Raw genomic sequence first — 23,744 nt, forward strand, 5'->3', positions numbered from 1 at the left:
TCCACATTACATCTATATTCTGCTTAAATTACTAATATGAATATAAAAAATTCCCTACTTTGTTGAGTGTACAAGTTTTATTTTTATTTTGAAAAACTGAGACACACTTTACAAGCACATACTACTGTACATACTGTGAGAATTTGTACTTACATACTGTAGCTAATAATACAACTTTATATGGGAAATGCAGAAATAAGTAGACTTAATTAGTAGTGCCTGCTCATACTAATTAAATACCTCTCAGCTGTGACTACATGCATGGTCTGATGGATCTCTAGTTTGATGTCAGATAATCTTTGGCCTCAGTCACATCCTCGTTTAAAGTGAGATGAGTGGTGGCTACCACTTTATCACTCCATCTTGTTCCGTTTCATGTGTAAACAAGTGTAACAAGACTGTTACTGCGAGTGTCCTCTAACCACAAACACAATCTTGTGTTAGTGAGGCAGATTTACTTTTTTATGCACATACACTAACTGTACAAAGACCATCTTATCAAACAGTCATGTATCTTGGTGTTAGGTTAGATAGCCTGTAAACAGGGAGCACCAATCACTGTGGTAGAGGCATGTGTACAAGGGACCCAGGTGCCATCACACTACTGCTTAAATGAGAAGAAACTGATTAACTCACGGGCAGCAGCTGTGCCAATAAACCCCTGCAGCTGAGCAAAACTATCCTGATACTACAATCAGTCTGAAACATTGTTTGTCGGTTAATCTATCCTAATATCTTTGAGCAAGGCATTCAAACTGGGGTATCTCCTGGCCAAACACATAAGACTGTGACAGTACTCCCCAGTGTTCAAAAATAGTATAGCACACTCAGCAAAACCCTCAATTTCTAGGAAGGTTAAAAAATGCTTATCTACCAATAAAGTAATTAGCGCTGACTCCTTCTGGCGTTCAGTGTTCTGCTTTGCCCATCATATGTGGTGCCAAAGCCTTGAAAAGGCAGCTTCTTTTTCATCTCCAGCCTTAGTCATCGCTCGTCATCGTCTGTAGTACCGCTACCAGGAAAGTCATTTTTTAAATAAATGCAACTCTCTCAGTGCCTCCCAGAATCCTCTCAATCTGACAGGCACCTTATGCCAAATCATCTCTTTCTGTAATGAATAGTCTACTGGTGACAAAGTAATTTCACTCACTGGATATTGCTGTACATCCATTTAGTTTCATTTAACCACTGATTCATCCACAGAGGTTCAGACATGCAGCGATGACTGTCCCTTTTCCGACAAAGTATGCATTAACACATTTTTGCATATGTCATGTCATGAAGAATGGAAACAATAACCTGATTGACAAATTACATATAGATAATTGCTAAAAAATCATCTGCAGAACTAAAATAAGCAGGGAGTCTGCTTTTAAATTGGCTATAATATGTACAGTACAATTTAGGAGGAGGACTTCTATAAAGTATTCCCAATAGCAGTTTTAGATTTCTGCTTCTTCTTCCCTATGTGAGAAATTAGGTCAAGTTAAAATTCATTCACCCCCCCCCCAAACACACAAACACAAAATGTGGCCTAGAGAGGCAAACTCACTGTGGAAGTACAGAAGGGTGGGTGAGCAAATGGATACATCACAATCTCTCAGCACGGCACAGGAGGCAAACACTGCCTCAGAAGTGTGTGAAGTTGAGTTTTTAAACTTTATAAAGGGTTTCTCAGAAAAAAGTCCTTCCTGAGAAAAGAGGGAAGTTATATGATGCTACAGTTCACTCTATGGCAGTAACACTGACAGGGCTTTGACATGATAACACCCCACTGTGCAAGAAGGGGATGTATTTGTGATGCTGTTTGGAAAGTTGGAGAGATGTTGTCTGTAGCTGTACATAGAAAATTTGACCACACTGCCAAGATTATATTTGGCAGTGTCTCCTAAGTTGTGAATCATGAAGTGATTTTTAAAAAACAGTTTTCTTAAGTACTTTAGATACATTTATGATTCATAATGCTGGTGACTTTGCAAGTGCAAAACTTCTATAGAGCATGCTATTTAAGCTGCTTTAAGCTGCCCGAGACTGCTGCCTACAGTATCTGCAAGCCACATTGCAACACACCTCTAACACAGCTGCTCCTTTCATGTCATATTTGTCTTAATTAAGGACATATTTGACATATATTCATGAATATTATTTGTATATGGGATTCTCGCTACTGCTGTCAAAGTGCCTTAAACTGACTTACACTATCATAAACATTCACACATATTTGCACAACACAAGCAAATACTTATTTTGTCATTTTTAGACATTTTACCAGTAAAAGTCTGAAATCAATTTTGGGAGATTTATGTTAAGGCAGATCCCAATTCACTGCAGAAATATCTGCCTATTGAGTGATTTAGGCCACAAGGTATGACCTACCTTGTCTACAAGTCTCCCTGTCTGTATGTTGGTCAGATAAGTTGTCTGAATGGAGAGCGACTATTTTTGTATCTGCTCTGCTTTCATTAATATCCCTCTGCTGGGAGACAAACTAATGAGTCCTGGCTCACTGATTGCTACATCACAACTTTTGTGCGTCACCTCAGACACTTTTTGTGCTACATCACAGCAGGCACACTTCATCACACGCTGTGAACTACATTCACCAGAAATGCAGGAGGCTATTTTAGATTGGAGTGAGATTTTATTTTTATTCTTTTTTCCCCCTCTTTCAGAGGTGGAGAACAGAGAGGAGAAAAGACTGGGAGAAATGCCCTTGCTGATATTTATATAGAGATGACATTTAGGATAGTGGGGAAATGGTATTCACCTTTCAAGAGCATTAGGTAAACCTTATCATGTCTGAGGGGAATAATACCCAATTCTGATATTAATTCTTCACTTTTACAAAGATTTACTTTCTTCAGACATTTGATTACTTTAAAAACTTTTTAAGGTGAAAGGAAGGACAGGTCACTTGCACTTGGACCAGGGTTGGGGATGCAGTGAAAGAAAGGAGAGAATTCAAGTTGACAGAAGGAACCTTTGCAGTGCAGTGAGCTTCCAGATTTCAAATGGCTGCACCAGACTTAAGACCCGAGGCATCTGGAAACAAATAAACAACAGCAGCTGGTCTCAGAAGGAAAAGTGGCCGGGCTTAGCTTTCTAAGCAGATGCTGGCTGACCAACATCTGTCATCATCATATCAGTAAACATTTTTATTTCAGGGTGATAGTATATCTGCTCCAGCAGATCCCGGGAACAACATCGGAGATCTCTGTCCAGAAGAGCGCAGTCCTGGGAACAGCTAAGATATTGCGCAGGACCCTCAAGCTCCCAGGCCTCTGGTAGAGGACCCGAGCTTGAAGGATAAACCGCCTGCAGGGGCGAGCTGGGTATTTTTTTTTTTTATATATATATATATGGGGGGTTGACAATTCTTTTAAGCTTTAAGGAAAAAAAAAACATCAAGGAAGAAAGAAAACGAGTACAACCGTTCCACTGTGGCATGAAAGCCATTTGAACAGGTGTGTAACTGATTATCCACAACCTGTTTGATGTTTTGAAATCCTGCAGGTCAGCCATTTTTAATGAGAATATATGACTGCACAGCTTTGATTTTTGGTTTTCACCAACTGTCTACTAGGCACATTTGGGCCTATACTTTTGACCAGAACTATAAAATGTCAGATGTGGCCACATAGTTGTGGCACAGCTGGGCCATATAAGGCAGACCTGTGAGTGAGTTTTGGTCGCCGGACTGATTGTCAAAAAATAGGAAAAACTGCATACAGCTAAAAGTTTTCTGCCGTTCAGTTACAGGCCATGTTTAGTCTTGACTGATGGTGTTGCCTGTATATATGTAGCAAGGTTTTCTATCATTTTTATGACTTGTTAGCAGGCAGTAACTGATGTGACTTCACTTTATAAAGCACTGAAAGCGATGCAAAGATGCGGGCAGGCAGGAGAAAGGAGAAAACATCGCAGGCCTAATGTTTTGTGCAAAGTGTTGGGGACAAATCAGTGGAGAAATGCTGCAAATAAAAAAAACTGTCAGTCCTCTAAATTTTAATCTTTTATCTTGATTGCCTGGCAAGATTGCCTTTCACTCTGCTGCAGATAAAGCATGTTCAATTGGATTGAAGTGAACAGAGATAATATCCCATCAGTGGCATGAAAAGGGTTGCAGCAAACCAGAGTGGTAGATGTGTCTCCGGCCATTACCCACCTGTTGTATTAGTTATGTAACTCTACTCCACCTCAATACACCACCCGTGACAAGAGGTGACAGGAGGCTACACACACACACACACACACACACACACACACACACACACACACACACACACACGATCTAGTTTCCATTACTTCAGAGGACCTAACATGAACTTAAATGCATTTTCGGTAGATTCACTTTAAGCATAACCATATTTAGCCCATAATGTTAACCTCAAACCAAAGCTAATATTTTCTTTAACCAAGTTTTTATCCTAAAAACAAAGAATTTCTACCAACAGAATTTTGTTCTCAAGTAGAAGTTGTTTCCACAAGTTTTGTGTCTACATAACGTAACAACATAATGGAAACATGCACACAAACACTGAAGCAAGCTAATAATATGCCCCTGTGTTAAAATGCTCACAGAACATCCTCACCGCTGTCTCTGGTTTGACTGCAGTCTCCATAGTAATGTCATCTGTGTCCATGGCAACCATATCCGTGTCACAGCTGGTGACACAAGCTGTGCCCAAATCACTTCCTCATTGACTTGTGCATCACTGTTCATGTAAATAATAAGCAGTAAAGCAGTAAATTAAGAGATGAGAAAGACAAAGAAAACTTGTTCATTGTAACTGTTTTTCTTGGCTTAATGATCTATAACATGAATTAACACGAGACTTGTCATGAATAAAGCTCTATAAATATGCTCATGTAAAGCAGAATCCAAACTTGTACAGAAAAAGAGACAAAAAACCTTCCTAAACCTTTTCTACGACAAACTAAGAGAACTTTTGAGTTACTTTTTTCATTTTCATTTTACAAGATGGCTGCTAAGTGGCAGGAGTTGCTTCTTGCCCTATTTTTTTGTTAGAATCTTTTTAGAACACAAATTCAAACACAAGCAAAGTGAATGTCTTTGCTTAGCCGTCAATATCTTACAAAGAGTGGCACTGTCCAATAAGAGGATTTAGCCAGAAATGAACTAATGGAAAGGACTTATTTTCCAGAAACGACAGGTAGATTTGATTAAAAGCACTTGTTGTGAGTAAAGCTGCCTAGCTAAAACATAGCAATACAAGTAAAGTCAGCAAATGTAACACTGCTCAGCCAGCAAATATTAGCAGACTAACATTCAAATACTCTTATTGCTGTATCTACTATAAAACACAATGAGGACCTGTGTTGAACATTAGCAGTTAGCAAAGTTGTGCGAACAGCAAATAATACAAATTGTTTGTGTTACACAGCATTTGAAAGGCATTGCAAGCATAAACTATTCAGCAATATTTTGCTAGAAGTCTGAAACTTCATAAAGGCCTTTTAATGTTAAGGAGATACTAGTAAAGACTAGCAAGACTTGTGACTCTTGTTACCACAATAGTTTGGCGGGAGGACTGGGAGTAAAGCAGATTTGTTTGCTCGTAAATCCAGATGCCGGGTAAGATTAGGATTAGGAAACTTATTTTACAACTCTAAAGGTTTTTATGTGGATATTCAGGTTGCTCACCATGTCACACGCATTACATCTGCATTCTGACCCAATTTTTTGTTGCTCATTATCTTTATAACCTTGGAGCTTTAAGCTTGTATTATAATATAAATCTCTCTGAATGGAAACATTACATAAATGCTTGAGATATGAATTGCAGCAGATGCATATTACTGACTTGTGCCTGTATATGTTTATGATATTGAAGGATTATTGCTGCTACACATTTTTGCACTCAGTCCACAGGACTATATGTGAACTGGCCTTGGTCCACACTCGGCTGTCCTGTTTGTTTGCTTTGGTTCGGGTATAGTCTGATCAATTTGGCTAAGAATCAGGTTCAGTTGCTGTAACTTTAGTTACTGAGAATTGTGTTCAATTTGTGTAGCTTTTAGGCAATTTGTGGCACTAGAAATTTGGTTCATCGGTTAATAGAAGTTTGTGCTGTGTAAAGCATGGTATTGGTATCAAATTCCTGGCTTATGTCAGGTGTGAAGTTTTGGAGCAGCATTTTGTTACCCAGTTCTCTGTAGTTACACTTTTTCCTTGAGCCACCATACCACACTCAAGACTTTTTCAACTTTTATACAAGGAACAAACCCAGGAATCAGCCATAGACTTAAGATTAGACTTATTCTGAAAGGGATGTGTCACACTGACTGATTCAGTCAAACCTTTTAAAGACTGTCTGTGACCTTTTTGTCGTCTGGAGTAGAGTTTAAGTTCCCAAGTAACATCGTCTAGTTTCTGAAAATATGCTTGTTTAACATGTAGATACATCTTAATTAGATAGTAGGAAAAATCAATGTCCCATGTTTAGTTATGCAAAGAACATATTACGTTTTTTTTCTCTAAACAGTTGTTGGATGTCAGTATCAAATCCAAAATGATTATATGGAAACAGCAAAATTCTAGGAAGTGCTGTGTGAATGCAGGAAAAAAAGGGATCTTACACATCAAAAACTTAAAAGCAACATGAATTATGCTAAGTAAGTGGAACAGTATCAAAGCTTTCTTCTGTCTACCAGTACTATGTTTTATTTTTCTTAAGAATTTCTTTCACTGCCTTGAATTTTTACCTTCATTGGTTTTCTGGACTGCACGCTATACTGACTTTGGTATTAATGGATGACAGTGCATCTGTGGACCAACACAGGAGATAACTGATCATACGAAACCAGACAGCAAGCAGAAGCAAGTAACCCAAATCTGCCAGCGTCCCGTCCCACTTGAACACGATAGAAATAGCACCATTCTAGGTCGCTCTTTAATAATTGCAGAACTAACTTTCACAGTACTGTGCCCATGTAGTTGTGTGTGAGAGTGTGTGACTGTGGGTGCCTTTTTGTTGACATGTATTTCATTTGGGGGATTTTACCCTTTATTCGGTTATTTAATCACTTTTGGCATTTATTTGAAAAACACTCAGCTTCACAAAATTAATGTGGCATGGTCTAGAATGTGTTAGAGGCTGATGTATTTGAGCGACTGTGGTGAATGTGTGTTGTCTTAGTGTGTTTTCCTTGCGGGTGTCCTGACCATTAAAAGGAAAACATCTTTCCTGTCCTGTTCTAAAAACAAGGTCGAAAGACCTCCTGCTCAAACACTTCATTATGAACTAAACCGACATGAACACCATCAGCACACAAACACACACACAGGACACCTTGAAGCCAGAGAGTGGTCCCATAAAGTGCTCCGCACATCGATTTTGTGGGCTACTTTGCAACAAGATGTATGTCCCTGCTTTAAGGAGTAATCGAGTGCTTTTGTCCTTGGCCTTGTTAAATTTCTCATCTCTCTGGTCGTCTTTCGTGTGACACTGATGAGGTCACAGCGGGACACAAACAAACCTGACATCCTCTCCTGTTTATATTTTCCAAACTACAAATGAAATATTAAAAATGGAAACTAGAGGAAAATCCTGCCACAACAAATACCAGTCGCATGCAGTCACTCGCTTACTTTAAAGTTGATTTGAGTGTTTTATTGTACTCAGCTTATGTGATGAGATGTATAATAGTTGAAGGTTATTTATTTTAGTGACTTTTTGTCAATTTTTAATTAGAAGCTGATTTACTGCAAGAAAAGGGTAAATACCAATCTGTACTAAAACTGAAAATCCTTACGTAGCAATGGCATTAGCAACACTGTAGACATTTCGAAACAAGGGATTGTATAAACTAAAACAACTGTAAGAATTTTAAAGCTAGCAGACATACACAACACTGTACTCTATTCACATGTAGCTGAATTCAGGTTTTATTTTTGTGTGTTTGCTTACCTGCAGTGGATACAGATGGCAGGAAGTTGAAGGGAGCTATCCAGAGGAGCACAGAGACGGGGCTGGCTGTGGAGATGCCCAGTCGAACTGTTCGCCAGGCTAGCCATGAGTCCATAGAAGACAGCATGAACAGCTATGGCTCCGAAGGGAAGTAAGTAACAAATACTGCTTTAATTAAATACCATTTTACCACAAATACAGCATTCTGAATCTGAAAAAACTAAACTAAACAAAAGCCAACACAAAAAATCCACATTTTGGTAAAATTACAAAAAGCCTGCTACAAACTTATTACATTAGGTCCTCTGCAATATGTTTTTACAGCTTTTTTTCTTTTTGTTTTACCCTCCTTCGATGGTAGTTTTTGTTGCTGTTACTTGGCTTTCTTTATTTTAGTTGTTTAGGAACAATTTCCCGTAAACTTTAGGCTGTAGATTGGATTTTTGTTTCAGTAAAAAGGACTAGATGTTACAGTCCCTGATAATGCATTGCTTTAAATGGAGAAAATCTTGAGGGATGGCTGTTATGAGGAAAGGCAGCCCAGACACTTTACCAGTTTGGGACACATCGTCAGTAGTGGACCTTGGATTCATCGGGTGTTTCGGCCATTATCACTAGACACCCTCATCCAAGGAGACCCTACCAGAGTTGATCAGGCCCTGGAGTGTGTCACTGGTTTATGTTAACTCGTTATTTCTCTTCTTCTTTCTTCTGAATTCATTTTGGATGTTGGACGATCTATTTGCACTTTAAACTATATCAGTAAAACTACTGAGACTATTTTGAAAATAGCACATTTTTGCAAGGATTCAAATTCAGTTCATTCAAACTTAAAATGAAAAAAGGAATATATTTTAGTGTATCGGAATTTCAGAGATTTGATTCCTTTGGTTGAGGTTTTGCAATCAGAAGATGCTGTCACGCCTTTGTATTTTCAGGTTATTTTCTTCCTCGTGTTGCTGTGTTTCTATTACCTGTCATACAGGAAAAACATCAGCAATGTCTTTGATGCACAGGAAGAGAGAGAGAGAGAGAGAGCATACAGAGCACCTATGACATCAGCAGTAATAGTGTAGTACTACTGAACACACTCATACACACACACACGGACACATGCAGATAACTGCCAACCTGGCTACCAGCTTGAATTCCTACTGTTACATAACAAGACAAGTCAGACAGACTGATGTAGGCTGGGAGGGTTTACAGAGGAACAGGGGAGGGACGAAAATAACGAGAGGATGATTGCATCATTGAGTGTGTTTGCGTGCATATTAATATTCCATTTATATTTGGAATATGCAAATACGTTGTTTATGAGCTTCTGCTTAAAAACATGGATTACTTTGCATTGCATAGTATGGAAAAAAACCCCGAATACATTAGCTAGATTTTAATGATGCTAGCTTATTTATTCTTTAGTAGCAGAAGCAAATCCTTTTTTAATGATGAATAAATCAAACAGAAGATGTCAGTCAGAGCCAACATACATATGAAAAGAAGAAGAAGAAGAAAAAGACAACCTAATTGATTGTTTCCTAGAAGTCCACAGTGAAGCCTTAATAACTGTGAGGTAAAAAAAAAATTAATGAAGGCATTACAGGCACAGATAAAAAAAAAAAATGACAAAGAGAGTTTTGGAAGGAGAAAGAGTGCAAGAAAATCTGTGTCCACACGAGGCTCTTTGATTTAGCTTATTCAAACTCTGCAGTCTTTACTGCTCTTCCACATCCAAGTCACTTTAGCTGAAAACACAGCACACATCGCATCACGTCATATGTTGTCTAGCTTACCTAAATGGACCTCTGCCTTTTACCACTTATAGCACACACTATTAATTTAAAAAATAGTTTAAAAACAATGCCACCTGGGTCACAAACATTGCTGATATGTATTTCTATTGAAGTGATTGTCCGACATAAAAATGTCGACATGCACCACCAAAATGTATTTGAATTGTTTTGCAAAAACAATAAAAAAAACCTCAAAAATGGTGGGTCACAGACCCAGTCCCCTGACAAATGTGACATGAAACATGGTTAATGTTAGATAAAATTTGTTATCCTATGAAAACACCCAGAATGCTCTTCATGGTCCCAAAGTGCTGTGCCCTGCAGACTCACCAGGCTCCATTACCATCTTTGTTCATACTATACATGGTTGATATGACAAATGTAAACAAAAGATAACTTACACAATAGCTCAGAACAACTCAGGTCGCCCAGGACTTTTTTCCATTTAGTGTAAGTGTCGTCATATTGAGGTAAGTTCAAGTGTTTTTTTAATGTTCATTGTTGATTATTTTGTGCAAGATAAAAAGGTGTATGTTGTGACAGAAATCTAAAGAATTTTACCTTCTCTGTATTTTGTTATTTGGTTTAATATAGATAAACAGACAAGCTCCATAGTAATATGTTTTTACTTTATATTATCTCCCATTTTAATTTCCAAAACAATGTCAATATGCTTGACATCCCTAATTCTACACAAGAACAAGGAAGATATGTTTCTATCTTAAATCCTGTGACTGGTCATTGTCTTTTTCAAACTGAAATGAACATCGTTTGTACATATTTGTGTTAATGAAAAATAATTCTTGTAAACATAACCCACATGGAAAATACATTGGGGAAATCAATTCAATCAATGTTCAAAAGATACCAGATCACATAGATTGTGTAACTAACTGCTGTTCCAGTATGTTCAGCTCTATTCTCCATGATTGTCTCATTTAGCTTTTTCTTTCAGTTCTTTTTTTTTCTTTTATATTAAAAGCACATTAAAAATCCCTTAAATAAATTATATAAAACCAGAAACAGAAGGGGCCTTTAAAATCTGTGCATGCACCATGCTGCAAGCAACAAAACATTAAAGGGAACAACAGTTGACTCATTAAGCTGGCAACAGTTGACTCACTGCATCATTTAAATCATCCGCAGCAAACCACTGCTCGTCTTCCTGTCTGTATTTCAGTCTTTACGTCAGCTGTCTGGCTCAGTCTGCTGATTGAAAAGCTCCATCATTCTCTATGCACAGTCATGAATAAGCACTTTGTTAGCTAACACCATCCAATCACACTTATGAGCTTATTGATTTATGGTGGGAGCCATTCAGGATGTGCGTGCACACATTCACTGTGGAAACTGAGGTAAATGGAAATGCGTGTCTTTGTGTAAGAGACACACACAACTGTGACTCTTTCTAAAAGGAGACATCATTTTAAAAAATATCCAGGAAAAAACATGTTGACATTTTACTGGGTTCATGTTGTAAAATTATAATGTACTCCTGACAACCAGTCCTTTGTCAGCGGTGCAAAGCAGTGCTTCAGCTGCACTGTGATGCTTTAAATATCAGTGAAGTATGTGTGGAGCTTATGACAATGATGACAGAAAACATAAATGTAGTTCTGTTCAAATGATATTTTAACAACAGAAAGACCGATTTTCTTTTTACCAATATATTTGTAAAATCTGCAAATATATTTCCATATTTATTTAACTTTAATGACAGGTTGTTGTTGTTCTAAATTCCAGTGCATTACAAAAAACTGAGTAGTATGGGATCTTATATTTATGCGAAGTTCCCATCGGTTTCCCACTTCCGGTTTACATTGAACGTCATATTTCTGCGAAACAGCAGTGTAATCCCCAGATGTGCCCACACACTAACATAATCTAAAGCTCAGGAATTTATCACCCAGTAATACCCACTCAGCTAATGTTGTTTGACTAATATCTTTGCATGCGTACTCATGATACACATATACAAAGGTTTTTACCTCATTAGGAATGTAATTTCTTCAGTATACAAACATATTAATTGATGTATTATGTTAATTGCATATATGCAGCACTTTAATACTGTGCATATTACATTCATGCATTATGGTCACAGAAACAAAAGAAAAGAAAAAAAAAACATGCTGTGATATACATAGACCAGCATGCTACAACATAAAACCACTGACACTCGAAGTGAATGATGTTGATCATTACATGATAATGCAAGGTTCTGTTTGGAAACCTCCTGGTATTTGTGCATGTTACTTAAAACCCACTTAAATATTTTTTTCAGATGCAATTTCTCCAAGAAGGACAATGCACCACATAAGCTGTCCAAGAATGACTTGAAGTTACACAACAAAAAGCTCAAGATCCTGATCTGGCGTCCAAACTTCCCAGATCCCAAGCGTCCATGGGATGTATACACACATCCCATGTATACACACACTCACAGGGGAAAAGATAAAGTAACGAGATGCAGATGAGAGTTTGGGATTATCTTTCATCCCCTAAAATTGACATGTAATTACTTATTATATGCTGCCACCTGAATGTTAATTACTAATTTAAATAATTGCTTTCCTTTATTGCACTGAACGACTTCTAAATTATTTTGTAATGAAGCATTTGCATACTCGGTTTGCAGTTAGTATTAAAGGTTAGACTTTGTGCTTTTGTGTGACTTTGCTCGAACAATCTAATAACTGAAGACAAAGTCAGCATGGAGTGTCTAGTTTAAAAAAAAATAATGATTTGTTCCTTATATGTGCACCCAAGCACTCTTGTGAGAGTGGGGATAATTTAAAATTGAGCAACCATAAAGTATGATAAAATATCAAAGTGAAGGCAAGGTGGAAAAACATGTAGGTTAAAGAAGGGAAGAAGAAGAAGAGAGGGGTATGGAAAAGAGATAAAAGTAGAGACAAGGAGAGAATGTTATCTCGTGGGGCTCGAAACAGCTGCAAACTGCATAATCTGAGAAAAAGGAGGAAAGAAACAGACTAATGAGAGCTCTGGAGAGAAGGAGGAGAGGTGAAAGGAAAAGAAATGACAGTGAGAGAGGGATGTGTGTAGTTAATCTTTCCTGTCTTTCTTTGCTCAGTCTCTGGTTGGGAACATGGCTAATGACTTTATTTAGAACCAACATGTCCTCGTAACTAAACGTCAGAATGGGTTGACTGCCACTGGCTCTAAGTGTCTGTTAGAGAATGGTGAATTATGTGACATATACTACTTTCCCCACTCTCTTAAATGTTTTTTGAGCAATGAATAAATTCTCCACAGAACCAGTAGTCACATTGCACATTTGTCGTTAAATTAAATTATTGCCACCGTCCAAGTTGCGAAAAGTTCATTGTTCAATTTTATGCATGTTTCAAGGTTGTATTACCCTCACAATTGTCACTCACACCTCAGATACAGATACATTATATATACAGTATGTCTGTGTGACCTTTTACATCATGTACAATGCCATTCACAGGCATACAAACACTGCCTGCCTCATAGGCCTCTTTTTAAACATGCCAAGTTCCTACAGATTTAAATGAATTCTTCAAAAATGCATGCATGCATTTTACTACAAATATAGTGCCAGGCAAAAGTTTGCAGTGTGTCCCAACTTTTGGCTAGTGTTTTACAAGCATCCTTTACGTAATATGCATATGTATATTACACAAGAATTTGTAAAACAATTGTTTAAAAAAGCACTAAAGTGAGTACTAAATAGTCACAGAATTCGAGTGTGCTAATATGATAAGATGCCCCCATTGCAACAACTCAGTTTGTGAAATTTCTTCCATCATAGATATGCCATGATCGGCTGCAAGTGATATTATTGCAAAAGCTTTATAAACCACAGCAACTTAAGCACAACGTAAAATTCACATAAAATTACAGAGTTGGATTGTCAAGTGATGAGGGGCATAGTGCGTAAAAGTCACCAACACTCAACTGACTCAGTAACTGGAGAGCTCCAAACTTCCTCTGGAATTAAAATCAACACAGAAATCTGCACCAGGCGCTTCCAGTTCCTGAGGGTGTAATGCCATTTCTAGGTGGTCCAGTGTAGTCCAGTGTGGTCCAGTCACTTTGCTTTCATTGGAAATTTCTTCAGTCGCTTAACTCTAAGTTGGAAAAGTTTAACCAGGGACCTGTCTACTCCAATGTCACCATTGTGTTTTTCTCCTTGTCATTTGTTAAAATTACTGTACCCTGTATAGACGCCACATTACTGCTATTCACTTTCTGCATAAATGGCCCTTTAGAGGTACAGCAGTTTGTCACCATGGTAGAGGTGGGTAGAGCGATCTAAATATCGATAGTATCGATACCATCGCTGGTATTGGTATTGAATCGATACCAGCACAATAGGATCAGTACTTTACTTTGTTTATCTCCAAGTTCGGTGCTTTGTTCCTGTTCATCAGATAGTAGGCAAGTGGTGTAAACACTGCTCCTGTCATGCAGGCACACTGTGCTCCACCCCCTCCTCCCTTTTCTGCTGTGTTTAGTTTTCCTGTGATCACGTGGCTCAGCACTGAGCAGCGACATGCTGCAGTGAGTGAGAAGTACATTACAGCTGTAAATGTAAACATGCAAACAGTGATGCATGCTGAAAGGCTATTCTCTACTGTGGCAAAACCATCAACTTGTACAAAGACACGAAAGTCCATGAAAAGAGAGCTTTGTCCTGGAACGAGCAGCAAAAGAAATAAAGAGAGGAGGAAGTAAATCCCTCAGACAGACCCTGACCCCCAGCACAGAGACAGAGGTCACTGTCTCAGTCCTTTCATAGAGACAAGGATAACCTCTATGAAAATAAGCTGGTAGCTCAGATAGGGTTGAAAGTAATAATTTACTCATGACTCGTGTTGGTTCTTCAGCATTACATAATGGTTAGGTGTTATTGGTCACTGTTGTTTCTTTAGTAGACTGATTACTTATCAAATATATTCAGATATTCAAATAATATATCCACAACACTGAATTTAGTTAAATAAGTTATTCTGTTAGTGAACTATATTAATGTTTTTTAAAAATACAAGATAGCTGAAAGGTGTCCTTTTTATTGTGTTAACTAATTACAAGGTGAAAGTCACAGTGATTAGGTCATTAAAATGTATAAATCATGACACACCACTGCTGCCTGGGATGTTTTTGGTACACAGTGGAGGTCCAGCTTTTAGCCTTGAGGGGTATATCTGTGTAGACTTAAACAGTAGGGACGAAAACTGACTTTTACTATGCTCCTACTTTTGAGAGTGTATTGGTATGTTTTTATTTACACATCATGTTAGACTCATAGAGCAATGGAAGAAAAGTGCTGTCGTCTATTGCCCATAGAACAAATAAACCCACACACTCACACACATATTTACTACCTGGCTGTTTGCCACCAAAGCACTTTGAGCTGATTTGTATACACATAAAAACCACACAAAATAAGGACACATGGGGTCAAACTCTAGAGCCAACATCTGAGCCTAGTTTCAGGAAGCCAATTAAAATTTTGTGAGTTTAACTAACCTGAAAGGGGAGTGATAAATGGTATTCGGTTATCAGTCTTTTCTTTCTTTCTTTTTTCAGTCCCTATCTCGTTATTCCTCTGGATTGCTTTTGTCCCTATTCTGTTACTCCTCTCTTCCATTGTCTCATTATCTTTCAGTCACTCACTTTCTTCTGCTAATTGAACTGCATTAAGCACTGTCTGGTCATGTTTAACCATCCGTGTCTTTGTCTGCCTGCTTTTTTGTTCCCTCTGCAGTCTTAACTACAGTGGCATGTGTCTGGCATCCGATGCTCAGTTCAGTGACTTCCTGGATGGGATGGGACCAGCCCAGTTTGTTGGGCGACAGACACTGGCGACAACATCCATGGGTAAGAGAAGACTGGAGTTTTAATTATTTTGCTACAGCCAATTCAGTTTCTTACATTTCTGTTTCTGTAGAATAAAAACGTGTTTTCCATTTTTGATATACAGACTGGGTCAGAAAATTAAAAAGGAAAAAAAATGCTTTATACTCATAAAACTGAACCAAATGGTTCCTTAAAATCATTTTACATTGGCAAAGAAAGTGCCTCACAAATCAGCAGTCTTACTGTTTTTCTCATCATCTCCAGCACTTATTCATTTCCAGGCTGTATATACTGGATATATTGCATGAAGTCTGTCCTCTACAGCAGTGATTTACTGTAAGTGGGTCAGTTTCCTCACTGGCAGCCAGACAGTGTCCTTGGCCCGACAACAGTGACACTGACTGGACCAGCTCCACTCCAAACCTGCTGCCTGGTCCAACATTATATAATGTCAGAGAACCCAGAATAACTTGGCTTTCATCTGAGCTGTGTCACTTTCAAAGGAATACATTTGTCATTTTGGGGACATTTAGTTAAAACTTTTATTCCAAAGTTACTTCTAATGAGAGAAATTATTGCAATGTGCACGCAATTTTAATATAAAAAATGCAGATCATTATTGGAAGAAAACGCAGACAGAGCTATGATTAGAGAGTACATATGAATGATATATATACCTATTTACTTATTTAGCAGTAAAAGCTTGGACTCTTACATGTTTTACTGTCTTTATGGCTTTTTTCTGTGAGGAGCCAGCTGCCTGGGATAAATTATAGTGTTAAGACTGAACCAAAACCATGACTTATTAAAAAGAAAGCTTCAGAGATGCTTGTATTGAAGTTCACACCATTTTGCTTAACATAATTCAAGGACCTTGATGTTGGGAGACCAACAAGATATTTCTGAATCTCTAAATAGTTTTTATATTAAGCCTTTATATTATTAGTGTATTAATAAGTAACTTACCACGATTTTTATTGTTGGTTAGGTTTATTGCTACAGAAAACATAATATGCAGAACGTTTGGACAGAGAGAAGTGTGCTCTATGTGATGCAGTATTTTGCTCTTACAGTAAACTGAACTTGCTTTGGGACCATCTTTCCCTTGGCTCCAAGATTTGGTTTGGAAGTTGGATCGTATATAAAGAATGGATTTGGGTTCTGGGTCTGAAAAGGAATGCTAATGTGTCAAGTCTTTTTATTCTTTCTAATGGTCAACCAGAGCCATTTCTCTGGTTCTCTGGTTGTGCAAAGAAGTCAAACTGAACTGAGGTCTAGAGAGTGTTTGAGAAAATAATAAGTGAAACTACGGTCTCGTACTCTAGTTTCACTTATTTGATGCAATCAGATATTAATGTAGTAGGATATGGTCCCATGCAAAGTAAAATAGGACATAAGTCAAAGGATCCTTCTGTGATTGCTCATACAGTGTGACTGGCTTCTCATTCAGAATCACCTTCATAATATGACATGGCCATGGTCACAATGTGTAAAAGGCATTTGACAAACCAGTGCAGGATGTACATTTTTATACATGCTGGATAGTTTGGACATGTCTAGCAACTGACTTGAAGTTACCAAGTGATCTTACACGATTATGTCTCAAATCCATTTTAGTATCTTCTTCTAAAACTGTTTACTAATTGTTGGGCTAATATTCACCTCCTTTAACCTCATTTTTTCACCCAATCAGGTGATGTAGAGATTGGACTGATGGAGCGGAATGGGGGACTGGAGGTGGAGGTCGTCCAGGCCAGAGGCCTCACCATGAAACCAGGTTCAAAGGGACCTCCAGGTTTGTCTGTGATCAGTCTTTGAGCTCTGTTTTTCAGAGAATACAATTTATACCATAACGTGAGGTGTTTTGAGTCCAAATTTAACATTTATAAAGCTGCTTTACTTCTGTTTGTACTCCACATGAATGCTTTACAAGCCAGCAAATAGTTTCACATACACAACAGCCTGTAGGGCATATTTAATACTAATGGGATATAGCTTCCAAAAACATACTTTTTGTGCTTGACAATATAAAAAATAAACGAGTGAAGGGGGGGAATGGAGCAGAAGCAGGCGATGCACTAAATAAGTAAAAACTGCATTTGTCTTTGCTCATGCAGTAGTGAAATGTGCATCTTGTTGCTCTGACTTCAGATTTTAATCCATAGATACAGTCCAGTATTAAATGCCTCCTCTGGTCAGAATGATCATATTGTTGACTTTGATTGTAGCGCCTCGCCGCTGCACAATACTAAAGCAGGCATCAATCCCAACTGCATAAGAGCTAAACACCTTCACCGAAATGGAACAAAAAGTACCAGGAAAAAAAACTATGAAGGAGAGATAAAAGAGAATAGGAAAATAAACAGAGGAAAGCAAACAAATCAGCATAGACCAGTATATTGTAACTGAAAGAAAAACATGGTCATGACAAGGGAGGGATAGAGATAAAAGGAACTCCGTGTACAGTGTAAAGACAAGTGAGATTTTGCCTGCAGATTTTAGTGAGCCAGTGTCGGAATTATTTCTATCCTGTTATCAGCACACTAGACCGAAAGCTGTGACGTGTGTGTAAGCTCCAGTACTGTAAACTTACATTAGAATGCTGTTAGCAAAACCATATGTTATTATTAGCCAATATTTCTTCTTTAAACCTGTATAAACAGTAGTAGATGCTTTTATTCTGACAGCTGGTCAAGTGATCATAAATGATCATAAATCATAGTTTTCAGTTTTTATCATTTTTCTTTTCAAAATATACAGAGGATTAGAACTTTCTCCTTAATTTCTGGTCACTGTGAACAGCAAAATTTTGAACAATAAGCTTGTTCCCTAGCCTGTATTTTGCAAGGTTAGATGGGAGCATCACTACAGGTATCTTAGAACATTCGAGGGTTACACATTCATGTGTTATACTTTCATCTTAGGCTTGTTGATGTGATTATACAACATTACAGCTTCATTCACAATTCAGTACTGACACGATCAACTGTTTGGTTCATCTCAGTTCAGCCTCCAAATTCCATTTGTACATTATAAGGAGCATTCAATTCAATTCAATTCAATTCAATCTTTATTGGCAGACTTCATGTCCATAGAAACAAGACAGAGACACACACACACACTACCCCCCCCTCCCCAAAACACAAGGTATAAACTTTAAATATATATATATATATATATATATATATATATATATATATATATATATATATATGTAAAACATTTGTAAAAATATAAAACCATAATATATTTAAAACACAATTACTTAAAAGAAATCAATAAATACACAAACACTTCAACCAGTGCTTTCTCAGACTGGATGAGTAACGGGAACCACTCTCTGTCAGATCTGCGAGTGCTAAAATTATACTGTTACTCGAACCATCCAGTCGTTCTCTAAAATTGAACATTAACTGTCTTAAAAGTGCTTTAAAATTCCAAACACCCACAGCTGCAAACATCTGGCTGGCACTACCCCTTCTAGGTATCCTGCAAAGGATTCTCATCGCATCATTATATGCAACATGCAGCTTCTGCATGCTACATTGTTTGTAGGATGACCACAAGGGGGGCACTATATAGCAGTGTGCAATATGCTTTAACAAAGCCACTTTAACTGGAAGTGAACAAAAGCTGAATTTGCGTGCAATAGTATTTGCCTGCACATAGAGCTTACACCGTTGTCTGTATATGTCATTATCATCATTCATTTGCTCAGTAATAAAGTGACCGAGGTATTTCACCTTTTTTTGGGCCAGTTTAAACAAAGGGAAATTTAGCTGTTTATCCTGCTTAGTTCTACATATCAAAACAACACTTTTAACAGCATTGTACTTTATGTCATATTGCACACCATTATTTGTTAGTTGTTATTTTATGGCATTCTGTTCAAAACATACTGTATGTGACAAATGCCCAGACAGTGTGTTGGAAGATCTTTTAGTCTCAACAAGATGAGCATATTTTTTTTTTATCATATACTGAAAAACTAGAAATTAATCAGTCAAATCTATGTGTTTGCTGTCATTCTAGCGGCCTACATTAAAGTTTATCTTCTGGAGAATGGAATCTGTGTGGCCAAGAAGAAGACGAAGTCAGTGAGAAAATCTCTGGATCCTCTCTACAACCAGGTCCTGGTCTTCTCTGAGAGTCCACAGGGGAAAGTGGTCCAGGTAAAATACACCTAACTTGACGTGCCATGCAGTTCGTTACACAGAACAATCAATTTGGGCATCAGCAGAAAATACAGAGAATGCTGATTCTATTGCAGGCTAATCATATCATGGAACCATTCAATATTTTATGAAAGTGCTGAATAAGAAGTACAGTGGGCCAAAGTTGGAGGTGCTTTGAAAGTTAGCATCCATAGACATTTTGTGTCATCTTTGTGAAGAAAATATATCTATAAAAGAAACATGAATTCTGTATGAGAGCATCATCTTGCAGTGTCCTTACACCTAAAACACCCTCATGGCTTCCAATGACTGTCAACTGTGGAACAATCATTGGTACAGATCACTTTGATTTGTCAACAAGTTAACAACAAAGCTTAATGCGCAGCAAAAGGATTCCTGACGAATACAAAAAATAAGCTGTGAATTTACGTGTCTAATCTAAAATATTGTGAAAAACCTGCAACTGTGAATAAATCCAAAATTTGGATTTTTTTTTTAAAGAAAATGCGTTTTGTTTTGTTTTTTACATAAAATTGTGACTTTATTTTTTACACTATTTTTACAAGGGTTTTGTTATGTGTGATTCTAAGTTTCAGGTGCCCTAAGTTTAATTGATAGATATTTTTGTTTTTTGTTTTGTTTTGGTTGCGTGGCTCCCTAAAAGCTATTTGGCACAGAGCACTTTCATTTGTCTAAAATGTAACACATAATTTCATGTTTTGTCATCAAAAATGTTGAAAGAAGAGCAATTGTTTTTTTGTAAAGGTCTATTTGTAAACAGAATTGAATATTGAACAGGAATTAAATATGTCATTGGTGTTTCAGAGTTCACAGTTTCATCATTCTGTAATATAATATCCATTAATATCCAGTACACTCTTCTTACATGATAGGATTGTTAATTAAATGGTAATTAACAGTATAACTTACATGGAATAACACTTTCTGAAATTTTTAAAAAAAAGGTAAGACACAAATCCTTTTGGGATTTCATCAGAAAATGCATCTAGCATAAAAAAATGTCAAAAATACCTTTTTAAAAAGTCAAATCTATTATAAGTATTTGTGGGAGCACAGATTTACTAAATATTCAAGAGTTATACATGTATGTAAAATTACATGTAAAAACCAGGCCATTGCTGTTATGATAAATCCACTTAATAGTTTTTATAAAAGTGTTTTCAATTTTATTTATACATGGTATATCTTTTTCCTAACATTTAATAGGGATTAAATGTACACGATTTTGAAAAAAATTCCAACTAATAACAATAATATTCTGTCATTTTTGGCCTGGTTATTTATATTATAGCAGTGTTTGGCTATATTATTAGGTAACTGTTTTAACAAGTAAATACCGCTATTTAACATAAAACAGACAAAAAATACACAAGAGTTCATGTAACTTAAAGCTAAAAACTACATTTTAATTACAGAAAGCTGATGTAAGTTAATGCAATGATACATTTCTGTTATTTTAGAGCATTTTTTTCTGGTGTCTCAACTGCCAGAATATTACCCTTTTATGTATTTTTTTACCATCAGTAATCAGCAGGTAAAAATAGTATAGTATATATAGTATAGTGTTCAGTGGAGAGACTTGCAGCTCTTGCTCTGGCTGCTCTGCTGCTCCCGCCACTGTGTAATTAGCCACTAAATGCCTCCCTCTTAATTATCTGCTGTCATGTCGCTGTCCTTCGAGTTTCATCAAACTCATTCACACTGGATAATGAAAATCGCTGAAATCAGCAGCACTTTTCAATTTGTCACTTACTGATCTAGCAAAGCGAAAAGCTGCTTAAGTCTACACTGAAAAGTCACTGAGAAACTTACTACTTGTGCCCAAAACCAACTCTCAGCTTTTTCAGCTATTTTTCCAGCCTTTCCAAAACATATCAAGTGCGGAATCTAACTAACAGCTGTTTGTCAACTTTTATTTTGACATCATAAAAAAACAAATTCATGGAGGTTTCTTTTGCCCCCATTCTGAACATTTTATAAATGAGGCATGGCTATAAGGGGTAAATTAAGATTTTATATGGCGCATGACGACAAAATGTGTAATGATTCACCAAATTCATGGTTAGGGGGTGGGCATAAAAGTTGTTAAATAGAGTACCACCCTGCATGATCACTTTATAATGATTTGTTAATTAACTAAAATGAGACTTCATTTGTCACACTGCCAAAAATAACTTGAAGTGAACACCAAGGGCCTGCGTGGGTGACAGAATGAAATTGTGCTTTATTTATTTACAGTGATACTAATATAAAACACTGCACAGTGAGGTAGATGAGTCCAACATGGTGAAAAAAATTGAAAGCAATGAGCTCAAGAAAAGAGGGAGTCAGGAGGAGAAAACAACCAGGGAGACTCAGAAACATGAGGGTATTACAAGCAAGAAGGCTGAGGGGGAATAGACTCAAGACAGTAATGTAAAAGGGAAACAATGAGGTGATGCACAGCACAGAAAGCCACGATGAACTAATGTTCACAACAAGGCACAAAGTAAAATAACACAGAATACAACCGGAAGCAGAGGATGCAACACAACAAGCATTTTGGAATCTGAAATGAAGTCGTTAAAGGCAGATTATGTTTTACTCGGTGTCAATAAACAACAAAACAACAAAAATGAGTGGCAGCTGTTACTGAATTCCTAAATTTATACTACAGTTATTTTCTTCTTTCTTTGATTATTATTAAAAACAGATCCAGGGTTTACTTTGTGTATGTTTCCAGTATGTGTCTTTTATCTGACTCTTTTCAATCATTTATTATTAAGCTGTCTCTTCAAACTAGGGGGAGGTTCTGCTGTCAAACTGTCAGCGGATTAGAAAATGACATGCTGTCTATTTGGAATAATCTCACTAGGTTATATGTGACTTTTATATGCTAGACCACAGACATGTAAATATTTATTATAACATACACTTACTTAACAAGGTGAGGTAATTCTGTTCAGTGCCATTGCTTATAGATCAACGTCTACCTGGCATCAGTGTTCAAATTCAGCCTGTCTTAACCTAATCTCTTCTGACACTACCCTCAAACAGTCATTAAACTTAGTGGTTATTCCAAAATAATGGGTATTAATCTTTCTGTTAAGAAAGCTTCCCACTGGAGGGATTTGCTCCCATTCAGGCCCAGAAACATTAGTGAGATCTAGCACTGATTCTGGCTAAAACAACATGCCAACATGCCGAGCATTTCTCTTATTCCTAGAGAGTGCCAACTTTGGATCTTGGACACTGCAGATGTCATCCTCCATAGCTAACAAACAACTGGTTTCTGCTGTTTTAACTCTCACTTCTCCCATTACCAATGTCTCTCTCCTAATTTGTAAAGGTTAAGGTTAAGATCTTTTTTGAAGAAAAATCAGAAAAAGAAATAGATTATCCTTCTTTGAAAAGCAGAAGACTAGGTTGAAATAGATTTGACCTTTGAGTCTCTGTGGAAATCACTTGCAGACACACACTAACATATACTAAGGAAATCAGTGTGCTGGGATGTACAGACACACAAGACCAAAACATGAGTGGACACATTTGCTGAAGGATATTGATTATTTTGTCCACTCCTTGACAAGCTGCTGGGTGGTCTGAGATGAGTCCTGATGTTATCAGGATGTCAGGAGACAGAGGACAACAAAAGTACAAACACACACAGGATTCCAAACACTACCTTCATCCTTCTCTCTCGTGCACAGCACCTCTTTATTTAGTTTTATTGACACCTAACTCTTCTCTCTGCTGCTGTACCAGAGAGAATAACTATCAAGACTGATGGGTTTAGTACAGATGAGCAAGGCAGCTTATTAACCTTATTCCTTTATTTTGTTTTCAGTCTTGCAGTAGGCTCTGTAAACATGCATTCTATCCCTTCCTGAGTCTATATGTAATTACAAATACAGGAAATAAACATTCTGGTTTTTATTATAGGAATATATTTTAGTATATTTTAGAGTCTTACCTTCTAACTTGTATCTTACGAC

At 37.2% G+C, this 23,744-nt stretch overlaps 1 protein-coding gene across 2 annotated transcripts in view; it reads left to right on the forward strand.

Annotated features, from left to right (window-relative positions):
• Window positions 1-23,744, forward strand: part of rims4 (regulating synaptic membrane exocytosis 4) — a 52,041-nt gene that overhangs the window by 21,074 nt on the left and 7,223 nt on the right. For both annotated transcript variants that reach the window (XM_084929043.1, XM_084929044.1), the window contains exons 2-5: window positions 7,938-8,082; window positions 15,483-15,595; window positions 17,268-17,369; window positions 19,607-19,746. In XM_084929043.1, coding sequence (XP_084785169.1) covers window positions 7,938-8,082; window positions 15,483-15,595; window positions 17,268-17,369; window positions 19,607-19,746 — 500 coding nt within the window. The remainder of the gene's footprint in view (window positions 1-7,937; window positions 8,083-15,482; window positions 15,596-17,267; window positions 17,370-19,606; window positions 19,747-23,744) is intronic.

Source organism: Perissodus microlepis, chromosome 5 (assembly GCF_051167445.1).
Source record: "Perissodus microlepis isolate ML-2025 ecotype Zambia chromosome 5, ASM5116744v1, whole genome shotgun sequence".
NCBI lineage: Eukaryota > Metazoa > Chordata > Actinopteri > Cichliformes > Cichlidae > Perissodus > Perissodus microlepis.